We start from the raw sequence: 11,013 nt of genomic DNA, 5'->3' as shown, positions 1-11,013 counted from the left end.
TCCTTAAATTTCTGGAATATGTTAAATTAATGCTAGAATGATTATACTACACAATATCTTTGAGATTTGCTAAAGGTATTATATATATATATATATATATATATATATATATATATATATATATATATATATATATATATATAAGATTGGTAAAATTTTGGCAATTTGGTTATCGAGGAAAAAATGAAAATTAAACTTTTTTTCTTCATAAAACTCATTCCGTAATAATAAAACCATTTGAAGATACTTGGTAATGGCCTTTTCTATTTGAATTCTTTAATTTTAAGATTATAATTCAATTTTATAAAATAGTGTTTGGACAAAAATAAAAATTCTAGAATTTATGCACGTAATCACTTATAAGAGAAAGAAAAAGACTTAATATTGGAAAAGTAGGGCAAGAATTTAAAGTATCTTATTTCTGTCTTCTCTTCGTATTCTATTCTTAATTTTAATTTTTATCTGAATAGCTTTGTAAAAGTGAATCCAATTTAGTCAATCTCCCAACTCAAAAAATGGTTTAATGGGATATCAGATGACAGATACAAACGGATCAGATAAGCTTGTTTACAGTAAATTACAATACAAGATTTTTAAATATATGGTACACAGAAGATTCAAGTTTATGATGTTTTATATGCTAAAACTAATACGAAAAACAATTGATTTTGTTTTATATATCTACTAAAAGTTATAGTTGGATTCCGAAATACTTTTAAAACCCGAGATATGGATACTAGCATGTTCTACAAGAATAGGTGGAAAAAGAAGCCAGAGGGTAGATTGGCCACGTGGGAAAATAAAGACAATAATACAACACAAAAAGAGATAAACAAAACATTAAAAATCGAGACAAGACTAAAATGCACAGTAATTACAAAATTTTGGATACCGCATTCGTCCACGTCGCTCATCTGTCCAAATGCTTGCTATCTACACGAACACCATGATCCCAAATTTCAGTGTACCTGTTCATATGCCAGTTACGCACACAAGTCAATTTGGTGACGAACAATCATACTGGCAGGAAGGTGTACATGAACTGTGTCCATTTACAAGTAATGAAAAGGTGGAAAATTTAAAAATTCTGTCGTTTCAAATAAGCAAAGATGAAAGCCTACACAAGTTTGTGATATTGCACTGCAAGACTTCTGTTCTGCCTCTATATGATTGAACTTCTATTGTTAATATACAAGGACAGGCACAACCAAACACTTTGCTGCCACGTGGGATCGGGTACAACGCTTACATGACTAATATTTTATCGTAAATCACGTGTCTACTATAGTTTTCTACAATACATGACTAATATAGTTTTCTCAGCTTCTGTCTACCGTATCATATTTTCTACAATAGCGCTACCCCAAACTTTTGCCTAATGCACTTATGAAATGCAACATTCACATTTCTGCAAGAATTTTTTTTCTTGACTTCTTATCATTGAATAAACAGTTCCCAATAAAGAGAATTATAAAACTATATATTTTTATCAATAAAAAAATTAATAAGACAAATGTTTTAACTTGTTATCAAATTGAAGCTTAGGTCCATTGATTGTAAGCCGCACAAACACACCGTGGCTTAGTTGCTTTGGTTAATTTATATCTTTATGAAGGCCATTTGTTATCAAATTGAAGCTCAGGTCCATTGAACATTTATATTCCCTCTTAATGTCATGATCATGTATATGATCATATCGGGCAGAACCTTCATATTTGAGAAGCATATGTTAACAATTTAAATTGGTAGGACTACCGAAACTTTATTATAACTGAAAGAGAGACCAACCAACCAACCTTGTCCCATTCGCATTAATACAGAGAAACTGGCCATGTCGCCATCCATCTTTGAAATTGCCAAAGAAGGCATCGCCGGACTTTGTGTAGAATCGTCCCTCGCCATTAGCTTTTCCCTTCCAAAAGTTTGCAAACCACCGATCACCAGTGTGAAAATAAAACCAACCCTGCTTAATCAATACAGCAATTACGATGAATCTTATCTAATACACTGTCAAAGATTATTGTGCAATCCATTATGCAATTACGATGCTGCACTTTCCAAATTTATTTATTGATTATATGAAACAAGAATCCACAATTACCATCTCATTTCGAAAATTGGTGTACAAGATCAATGCAACCATTGCTAGTAATTGGATACATATACAGACAAGAAACAATTTCCTTTAGTTACAGGATGTATAACTATTGCTAAAATTTATATTAGCTTTAAGAGATCCTAAGACAACCTATGTATACAGACTAACCTGGCACAAACACAGACAAGACGCTATGGTAGCAGAATCCAACATATATATTACAAAACAAATTACTTTTTGTCGTACTTTTGGCTTTGACAATTATATCTAAAAAATCAACTTAAAAAAAGGGTACAAACCTTGCCATGAATGACATCATCTCTCCATAATCCTTGAAACATATCTCCGTTTTTGAAATAGAATGTACCCGGACCTGATCTCTTACCATACCGCCATAAGCCATCATATATGCTCCCATCTCTGAGAACAAGGCGCCCCTGGTTGTAAATTTTTATTTAACATAGTTGGTTATCTTCAGCATTGAGTTGTGTAGGCCAAAGAAAAAAGGAAGAGAAAAAACATATTTTCCGAGCCTAGTGTGCTTGTTATTATAGACTATTACGAATTTACCTTTCCTTCAGGTAGACCTCCTTGGCATCGTCCCTTGTATCTTCCTCCCCTATATTGCATTTCCACCACTGGACTCCACTTTTTTGACAAATCACGTTCCGCCTCCTGTACAAAAATATTAAGATCAATCTAGAATCAACATGTATGAATTAAGATTGCAATAAACTATGACGAGTAAATAGTATTTTAGTCTTAAAAAAAATTCAAATTTTGGTTTTTGTCCCTGCATTTTTAAATCATTGGTTTTACTTCCTAAATTTTTTTCAATACCCAAACTTAGTTAACCTTTAAAAATAAGTTTGAATATTTTCTAAAGATACAGGAACGATAACTATTGGTAATAAAAATGGGAGACAAAAACCAAAATATGGAAACTTTTCAGGAACTAAAAGCACCGACCTATTAGAGTATGGCAAGTCAAAAATTTAAATTTAGAAGTAATGAAGTAATAACTGTTATATAGCTGTTGATCATGAAGAAAATTTCACAAATTTCACTCAAACAAATTACGTAATAAAGTATGGCACGTCAAAAATTTAAATTTAGAAGTAATGAAGTAATAACTGTTATATAGCTGTTGATCATGAATAAATTTTCACAAATTTCACTCAAACAAAGTACGTATTACTTATTCATTAAAGAACACTATGACCTCATAAAAAGGTTGAATTTGCCTTGCGCTTGAAAAGCAACAGAGGTATTAGTGTCCTGAGGTCATTTCTTTGGAAAGTTATATTGTCATGCAAAATTGGAAATTCAGTTGTATGCCCACATCTGTAAGAGCTTGAACCGGAGAAACTACAATCAACAAATTTGATAATATCCATAAAATTTGAAGTTCACCACTGAACTAATTACTAAAGCCAAATTTGTGTAACTTGCAAAACGCATATTTAAGCAAAGCTGCAAAAGTTTCAAATGTGTATTTTCATATTTCTGCAAATAGGAAGCTGGGGTCAAACTTGAGCTCATATTCATATACTAATCGAGCTTAATTTGGAGATAGTGAGGCTACACATTTTATCCCTGTTTCTATTATTATATTATTAGTAATAAAGAACTTTACTAAAAGGAAAGAACTGCAAAAGACAACTAATTTTCTAGCACATGACAACAATTAATGGTAAATCTAAAAGAAGATAGTTGTATAGAAAATATCTCAAAAAAACCACATACAAAGCTACTAGAGTAGAAAATGACTAATCGATGCACATCTAATTTAGGAGACATTTCCCTTGAATACGCCTAGTATCAAAATATTCCTCAATTTCTCTTCAGTAATAAATAAATGAAAATATATCATAAATAAATGTGATACTCATTATTACCAACATAGACGCCGCACGAACAGATAGTACTCCATGTGTCTTTGATTTATTAGCATTCTTTCCTTTCAAAAGCGAAGATGCAAATTCCATAACTGCTTCCAAGCTAGCATCAGTCGCTGCACTCCAAGGAGACGTACCTTCATTTAATGATTGTGCTTTTACAACATTATCAGTATCAGGCTCATGCTGTTTTGTCAAAAATGAGATTTCTAGTCTCTCTTTCAACTCTTCTGAAGGCCTCACACCAACAGGAAGGTGGAAGATGCTTAGGTTATCAACAATTGGTGTAGCATCAGCAGCTTTTTCCTGGGCCCATTTCTTTGCCACCTCAAATCCGGGACCTAAATTCCAGTTCTCAAGTTGCTCCCTTTGAAAAGCAGAGTCACCTAGTGCAACTTGGTTTGAAATTTAATAGACAACTCAAAACAAATTACCAGACAAATGTTAAGTCAACTGAAACATTAATTCAATTCTGTCTCAAAAATTACCTCCTTCAGTAATAGAGTCATAAAGGATGTTATAGTTGGAAGAGGTGTCAAATAAATCTTCACTTTTTCCTGAATCCCTAATATAGTTCAAAAGCAAAAATGAAAAACTGTGTAACATTAGGAAACATTGCTGAAAAAGACTATGAGGAACAGGTGAGGAAGTCAGAGAAAACCTTGAAGCAGGCAACTTCGAGTTGTTGCTCATTGTTGGCTCCAACTCCACACAGTTTTTATCAAGATTGCTATCTACACCATCTAACGCGATCTGATTTGTCCTCTCATCGACATCATCAGAACTCATCATTTCTGGTGGAAATACTTCAGTCCGTTTCTCAGTGCCAACTTGTTGCTGACTATGTCTTCCCCAAAAGCTAAAAATAAGAGGAAAATGCATGGCAAGTCTGGATAGTATACCACCATTCTGGGAAGATCGTTGCACATTTAAACATCTAATTAAATGACAAGAGAAATCTATCAGAAACTGTGTAGGGAATAAGGAAAAAATAAAAAGATTAAAGAAAGTTATCAGCATGGTGTAGTCATGTGCCCTAGAAAAACTCAGTTCATTTTCTTTTTCACATATTTCTGTCCTAAAAAAACTATGGAAATATTTGGCCAAATATAGCCCAGTATTTTATTCGCAAATAATTTGATGAAAAACCACTGTTTAATTATGTAGGATTTCCACCTGTTTTCCAAGGTCTAACACCTATTTTGTAATTGAATCCTAATCTTTCCAATTCAAATTGAACGAAATTCAGCCTTCATTTTGAAATGAACACCACTAGTTGTTTCTCAAGTCATGTGATATGAAGTTTCACTAATGTTGTGTTTGGTAGAGAGAAAAGAAGCAAGTTAGATGAAAAAATAAGTTGGTAGAGTGGAAATAGATGAAAAAAATAGCAGAGGTTAAATGTTTGGTTGAAGAAAAATAGAGAAGAGATTAATACAAAAATAAGTGAGAAATAATATGGTAGACCCCATTATTTTATGAAATTGTTTCTCCTCTCTTCCGCTTCCAACAAACATACTAAATTACTTTGAACCCCTTTCATCCTTCTCCATTTTCTCAACCAAACAGGGAGTAAGATAGAAAAGAAACATTACAAAACATACAATATCCCACTGCTTGCCCAAATGACACAAAGCTGACATGATACACACCCCAAAAAAACTTCAAGTTTGACACTCAGTGCTTAACAAGACATGCATAAACAATGTGCCCCATTGATGGCAGTTCATTGCACCAAAACTAGCATTAAGCAAGCAAACCTTCTTTTAAGCTCTCATATTGATGCAAAGAATAAATAATAGAATCCTCTCTTAAAATTTCAAGAGTCAGATGTAGATAAATCATGCTCAATTTCAACTCAGCAATAACATTAAATATAAGGAAGCAATGAACTTTAATGTATAGATGTAAAAACACACTAATAAGTCCTAACTCTGAAAAAAGAAGTTTACCAACATGCGTTCATATTCATATCTTCAAGAAATGTATTTACCTAACTTGCCTTCCTTTTTGTCTTGATAAATTTCTTCTTTATCACAAAAATAAAACTTACCCGAGTGTAAGCACTGTCGTTATGAGTAGGTTGGGCTCAACCGTAGGGTCATGTATTGCTGATATTATAATATCTTTTGTGTAATTTGTTGTTTGACGGAATGTACGTAGAAAGATTTCTATATCACTATCACTGATGGGTCCTGAACTGGCAAGAGTGCATATAACTATGCTATTTGGATCCTGAACAAAATAGTAATTATAATAAGCTTATACAGTAAAGGAAAAAGAACCAGAACTCAACGAAAAGAGTGATAGCTAAAAATGTCCAAAATAAATTTTAAAAAAAGGCAGTACAATAACAAATGGCAGAGAGGGGTCAGTCGGTCATTCTAAAAATGGATTTAGCAACAATGGCCCTTAAATAAATGTATTTTGAAAAATTGTGATCCGTCAACAAATAAAAAATACTTATCACGCATGAATATGGAAAAAATTGATTGATACCTTCAAACGAGCACCCAGGAAAGGACTATCAAATATAGACTGCAAAATTGAAGCTTTTATGTTAGCAGCGGCTCCAAATCCAATCCCTGCTTCTTTATAGGATTCCAACATCTGTACACAACAGCATCAATTTTATAATGAAGGGTGTGAAAGAAAATGGAAACATTATTCAAATGCGGTCCTGTTTAAAGAAAAATATAAACAACGCTATCAAGTTATGTAAAGAAGGGTCTGAAACTATCAGGGAAAAATCATAGAAACCTACTTTATTAATTTCTGAAGGGCTGGCCTCTTTCATCCCACCATGCAATCTGTCTATAATTTTTCTGTGCATCTCCTGCAAAATTTTCAATCTGTAACCACAACATAGTTTTATACAAACAAATAGCAGAAAGTATACTATAAAACTAAACTTACAGACTTCAGAACAGAGACAGCCTTAATAGCAAGCAAAACTGCATCATTAGCAGTCTTCATGGCGTCATCTAGTGTCAACAAGTCTTTCTCAAGCAGTGCATCAATATCAATTTCTGTATCATAAATCAACAACTAAGCAGAATTTTGTAGCTTTTGTAGGCCTATTGATGTTTGAATTAAAAGTAAATTATACTACATTACTTTCCAAAAGGGTAAAGACAGCTATCAATTAGTTAAAAAGAATGTATGTTAAACAGTATAAAGGGGAAAATAGTGATTCTATTTCTACTTTTCCGAGATCAATTATTTACAGGTGGGAAAGGGAATAAATAGGGAAGCCCCAGAAAAAGCTTAAGTAGGAGAGAACCTTTGCACTTATTGATCAATTCTTGCCAACAGTACAAGACAGTATCACCTTTATTGAGAATAGAATTCAATTTTTCATTTACGCTTGGTACCAGTTTAACACAGAGACAGCTTCTATAACATATTCCTCCTTGGACATACATCAGACTTGACATAGGAAGAAATTGATGGCTTTTTAGTGACAGTTACACGTTAGGATTGTAATAAGTAAATACTCTTTCCAGAAAAATAAAAATTCTCCTTTAATTATTAGCTCTAATTGGAAAAAAGTAATGAGCCAGATAAGAAGTTCGTCAGAATCAAATTTTAACAAGCAAACATATGAAGTATAGCTCACCAATAAGTAAGTTTGTGTTATCCTTAAGTTTCTGTATCAAGGCCTTCACCTGCGAATTTTATGGCACAAATAAAGTATTAAACAGACTACATGATCTAAAGATGATTTAACCGTAAAACATATTATTAGTCAAGGAATCTCAAGTAATCATAAAGTGAAGAATAAATAATGACCAATAACCTTAACTGGAATTTTCTCAGGTAATCGTATTCAATAAGATGCTATGGCCACAGAAATATTCATCATATTAGAGGTGGAAAAGTTTAAACGGTACGTGAAAGAATGTTTTGTAGTTGTGATTTCTTACATCAATTACAGTAAAAAAACATGTAATTGAAAGAGTCAAGATACCTCGTTTTGGCGTCTAAGCCCTTCAAATCTAAATGGCTTCAAAACTATAGCCACTGTTAATCCATTCCTGGACCTTACAGTTTCAAAAATATCAGCTGCAACAGTGTGGCACAAGCCATATCCTGCACTGGCCACCTAAAGAGAGGGGAAGAGAAGGATAAAGGTACACGCATCAAACTACTATAATGAATGCTAGCAAGAGTCATACATCTTATGATTTGATTTTTGCATAAAATAAGTAACATTGACGGAATATAATGTTAACTCATGCCAGTCAGCTGTAAACTATCTACAACACATAATTACAGAATTTCATTTGATCAAGTAAGCATATCTCTCTATGATGATAAATAATGAATTTAAGAATCTCAGTTGACTACTGCATGCTTCACAAAATCATCAGGTGAAAGGGATACAGCACACCACATCACCTGGACACCCATAGATGCATATTACTACTACTGAAACAGAGGTTTTACTACAAGATTTTGAAGGTAAGGAATGTACAAACAAGAACAATAGTCTGTGAGCATGACTTCAAAAATTCGGGAGCTTTGACAATTCTTGGATGAGGTTCTGCAATAGATAGCCCAAAAATTAGTAGATTTTAATCACAGAGATTGATGAGAGATATGTATGAAAATTTAAATTGAAATCCACAAACAACACAAGGCACTTTACCCCCTTTTTCCTTCAATTTTTTCTTTTCATCAAAAGCTAAGTTTCATTTTTGGTTCTGAATTGTATATAATAAAGAATTAATCAAGAAGAATGTTGCGATTAAACATTTTCTCCCAAAATACGCCTGCATTTCTATATTAAGGTAGACAGAATATAATTATAGGATAAAAAATAATCACAGTCATATTAAATCAAACGAAAACCTTCTTCAATTGATCTTTGTTGTAACTGCACTTCTTCTGATTCTGTCATAAGGATACTCCTGCAGAAGATTCCTTTCTTAAAACAAATTCAAAATGCAAAAAACAACAAATATAAATCAATTCCAGAAGAATTTAAATCGTTTTATCCGGAATGTAAGAAGTGATTTAGTAAATCCATAAGTCATTTCCAGTGTACTCTGAAAGATGTTTTTAAAATACCACAAACTTTACGAACCCTTGTAGATTATTTTACTTTCTTATGAATGTGGATTTAAGCCTAATTCAATATTATAAAATCAATTTGTAAAGAAAGGTTTGCACTAACTTATATACTATAATTTTGACCTTATTTCTAGTCAACCTACATTTTTCAACACCCCTCTCGCTACTAGGAACCAAACGCTTAACTTTAGCTGTGACACATACACTCTTTAAGTACATAATGTTCTGTTCTAACTATTAGCTATAGTGTTTGATCTAGTGGTAATTGTAACATGGTCACCTCACCTCTACCTCAGGTCCTCTACCACCATAGGAAGTATCACTCCCAAAGGCACGCATAGAACAATAACAAAATTTCACAACCTCTCATCACACGATGCTTGCTAAAAATCATTACAAGCTTTTACGATCCAACAGTAACAACACACTGATTTATAATCGTTTGGCATTATAGAAACCTACAAATAATTTGTATCAAACGCAAATAATTTTAATTACTTTTCTCTTTCCCAAACAAGCCTCCCGATGTAGATAAGGTTTATCGCTTATTCAACTCTCCCTTAGGTTTTTAAAGCAAGAATAAAAGAAGCAGCAAACACAGCCATGAAGGCACGAAAACACTTGAATCTCCAATTAAGGAATATCCTGAAGTCCCCTACACTAATCCGCACCAAAAATTAATCGAAAAACATCACGAGTTCAAGCAAAACAAAGTATTCACAGTATTCACACGTAAACGACAACAGTTTCAAATTAACAATTCCGAAATTAAAATATAAAACGCGAAAACATTGAAAGAAAGTAGACAGTTACCAAAACCGCGGCAAAGGCAACTGAAACGGCGTGCTCAAGCATAAATCAAAAATAGCGTCCTTCCTAGAACCAATGCCTATGACTTCGACGAAATCAGGTTTCGTTTCTCCGTTTTCCGTTCTAGCGTAACCGTTCGACGACGAACCTTTGTTCTCCGAACACATCTTGATCCGAACAAACTGTTTTGGTTCGGGAATCCAACAGAAGCCATAATCGCCGCGACGGAGAGGAAAAGAGCAACGGCTGCATAGTTGATTAGAAGAAAATTGGATTAAGGAAGCATTAGACACTGCTTTGAAGGTGGAGAAGGCAGAAAGCTCCATCTACTGTAGGGGAAATTGTAGGTGAAAGCGTGACACAGTAGATAAGGCTTCCATCAGTGAATCATACCGTCTCCCGCTACAAATCAGGAAGAGACTGGAGTGTACTTAGGAGAAGTTTGGTGGTATTATAACAAGGAATGCGAAAGTGATTATCCGCCTAGATAAAATTATAAATATATAAAAAAATACATTTCAAATTATTTTTTCATCATTTTACTTTTATAAAAAATATATTTATGTTATCACCTTACATTAACTCACACTATTGTTTTATTGAACATAAAACTTCATATCACTTGACACCTACAAACAATTAAACAAAACAACAAACAAACTAACAGCCATGTTATTCACACAAAAAAAAAAATCAATAATAAGAACTTAATTAAAAATATAAAATTTTTGAACAGCCAATTAATAAAAAATACTAATAATTACTTTATTGAAAGTACCAAATTTAGAAGATACCTAAAAATAAATTAGGTCATGATCAAATTAAAGCTTGAACTCTTAAAAACTAATTTAATTGTGCTTCTATTTGTGCTAGTTTAGATATATTATAATAATTGGCATACCAAAAATTATCGTGATAGACTAATTTAGAATGGATGAAAAATAATAAAAGATGATTTACGAGGATTAAGAGTATTTGAATTACACTATTTGCTTTATTTATATGAAAGAATTGTGTAAAAGTTGTTTATATAGAACTATCATCCAAATATAATTGTAAGAAGTGTAGAATTTGAATAATTTGTTATAGAACTAAATCAGTAGCCACGAATATGATTGATGTATTCCCCAA

General features: G+C 32.7%; 1 protein-coding gene across 2 annotated transcripts; it reads right to left on the bottom strand.

Annotated features, from left to right (window-relative positions):
- Window positions 1-647: 647 nt before the first annotated feature.
- ARC3 (GTP binding protein) lies at window positions 648-10,339 on the bottom strand. 2 transcript variants are annotated; one of them, XM_028080892.2, is made up of 16 exons: window positions 9,886-10,339; window positions 8,851-8,909; window positions 8,478-8,542; window positions 7,967-8,101; window positions 7,616-7,664; window positions 6,913-7,025; window positions 6,761-6,832; window positions 6,496-6,606; window positions 6,050-6,231; window positions 4,658-4,933; window positions 4,485-4,561; window positions 3,997-4,391; window positions 2,669-2,773; window positions 2,398-2,535; window positions 1,797-1,963; window positions 648-968 (listed from the first exon to the last, which is right to left on the bottom strand). In XM_028080892.2, the coding sequence occupies exons 1-16, from the start codon at window positions 10,206-10,208 to the stop codon at window positions 911-913; spliced, it is 2,325 nt and encodes a 774-aa protein (XP_027936693.2). In that variant the 5' UTR covers window positions 10,209-10,339; the 3' UTR covers window positions 648-910. The 2 variants fall into 2 exon arrangements, with proteins under 2 accessions (XP_027936693.2, XP_027936694.2); XM_028080893.2 differs by having other exon boundaries at window positions 3,997-4,382.
- Window positions 10,340-11,013: the final 674 nt, after the last annotated feature.

Source organism: Vigna unguiculata, chromosome 7 (assembly GCF_037176805.1).
Source record: "Vigna unguiculata cultivar grain cowpea cultivar isolate G323 ecotype 2 chromosome 7, ASM3717680v1, whole genome shotgun sequence".
NCBI lineage: Eukaryota > Viridiplantae > Streptophyta > Magnoliopsida > Fabales > Fabaceae > Vigna > Vigna unguiculata.
Note: the sequence above shows the minus strand (reverse complement) of the source record. Positions and strands in the feature narration are given on the sequence as shown.

Excerpts from the sequence above, each read along its gene's own strand:
- ARC3 (XM_028080892.2), bottom strand. The coding sequence starts at position 10,208 with ATGGAGCTTTCTGCCTTCTCCACCTTCAAAGCAGTGTCTAATGCTTCC. Across the intron at positions 4,562-4,657 it reads TCGAAGTTGCCTGCTTCAAG|GGATTCAGGAAAAAGTGAAG; the intron begins GTTTTCTCTGAC and ends GAACTATATTAG. Across the intron at positions 969-1,796 it reads ATTAATGCGAATGGGACAAG|GTACACTGAAATTTGGGATC; the intron begins GTTGGTTGGTTG and ends GCATATGAACAG.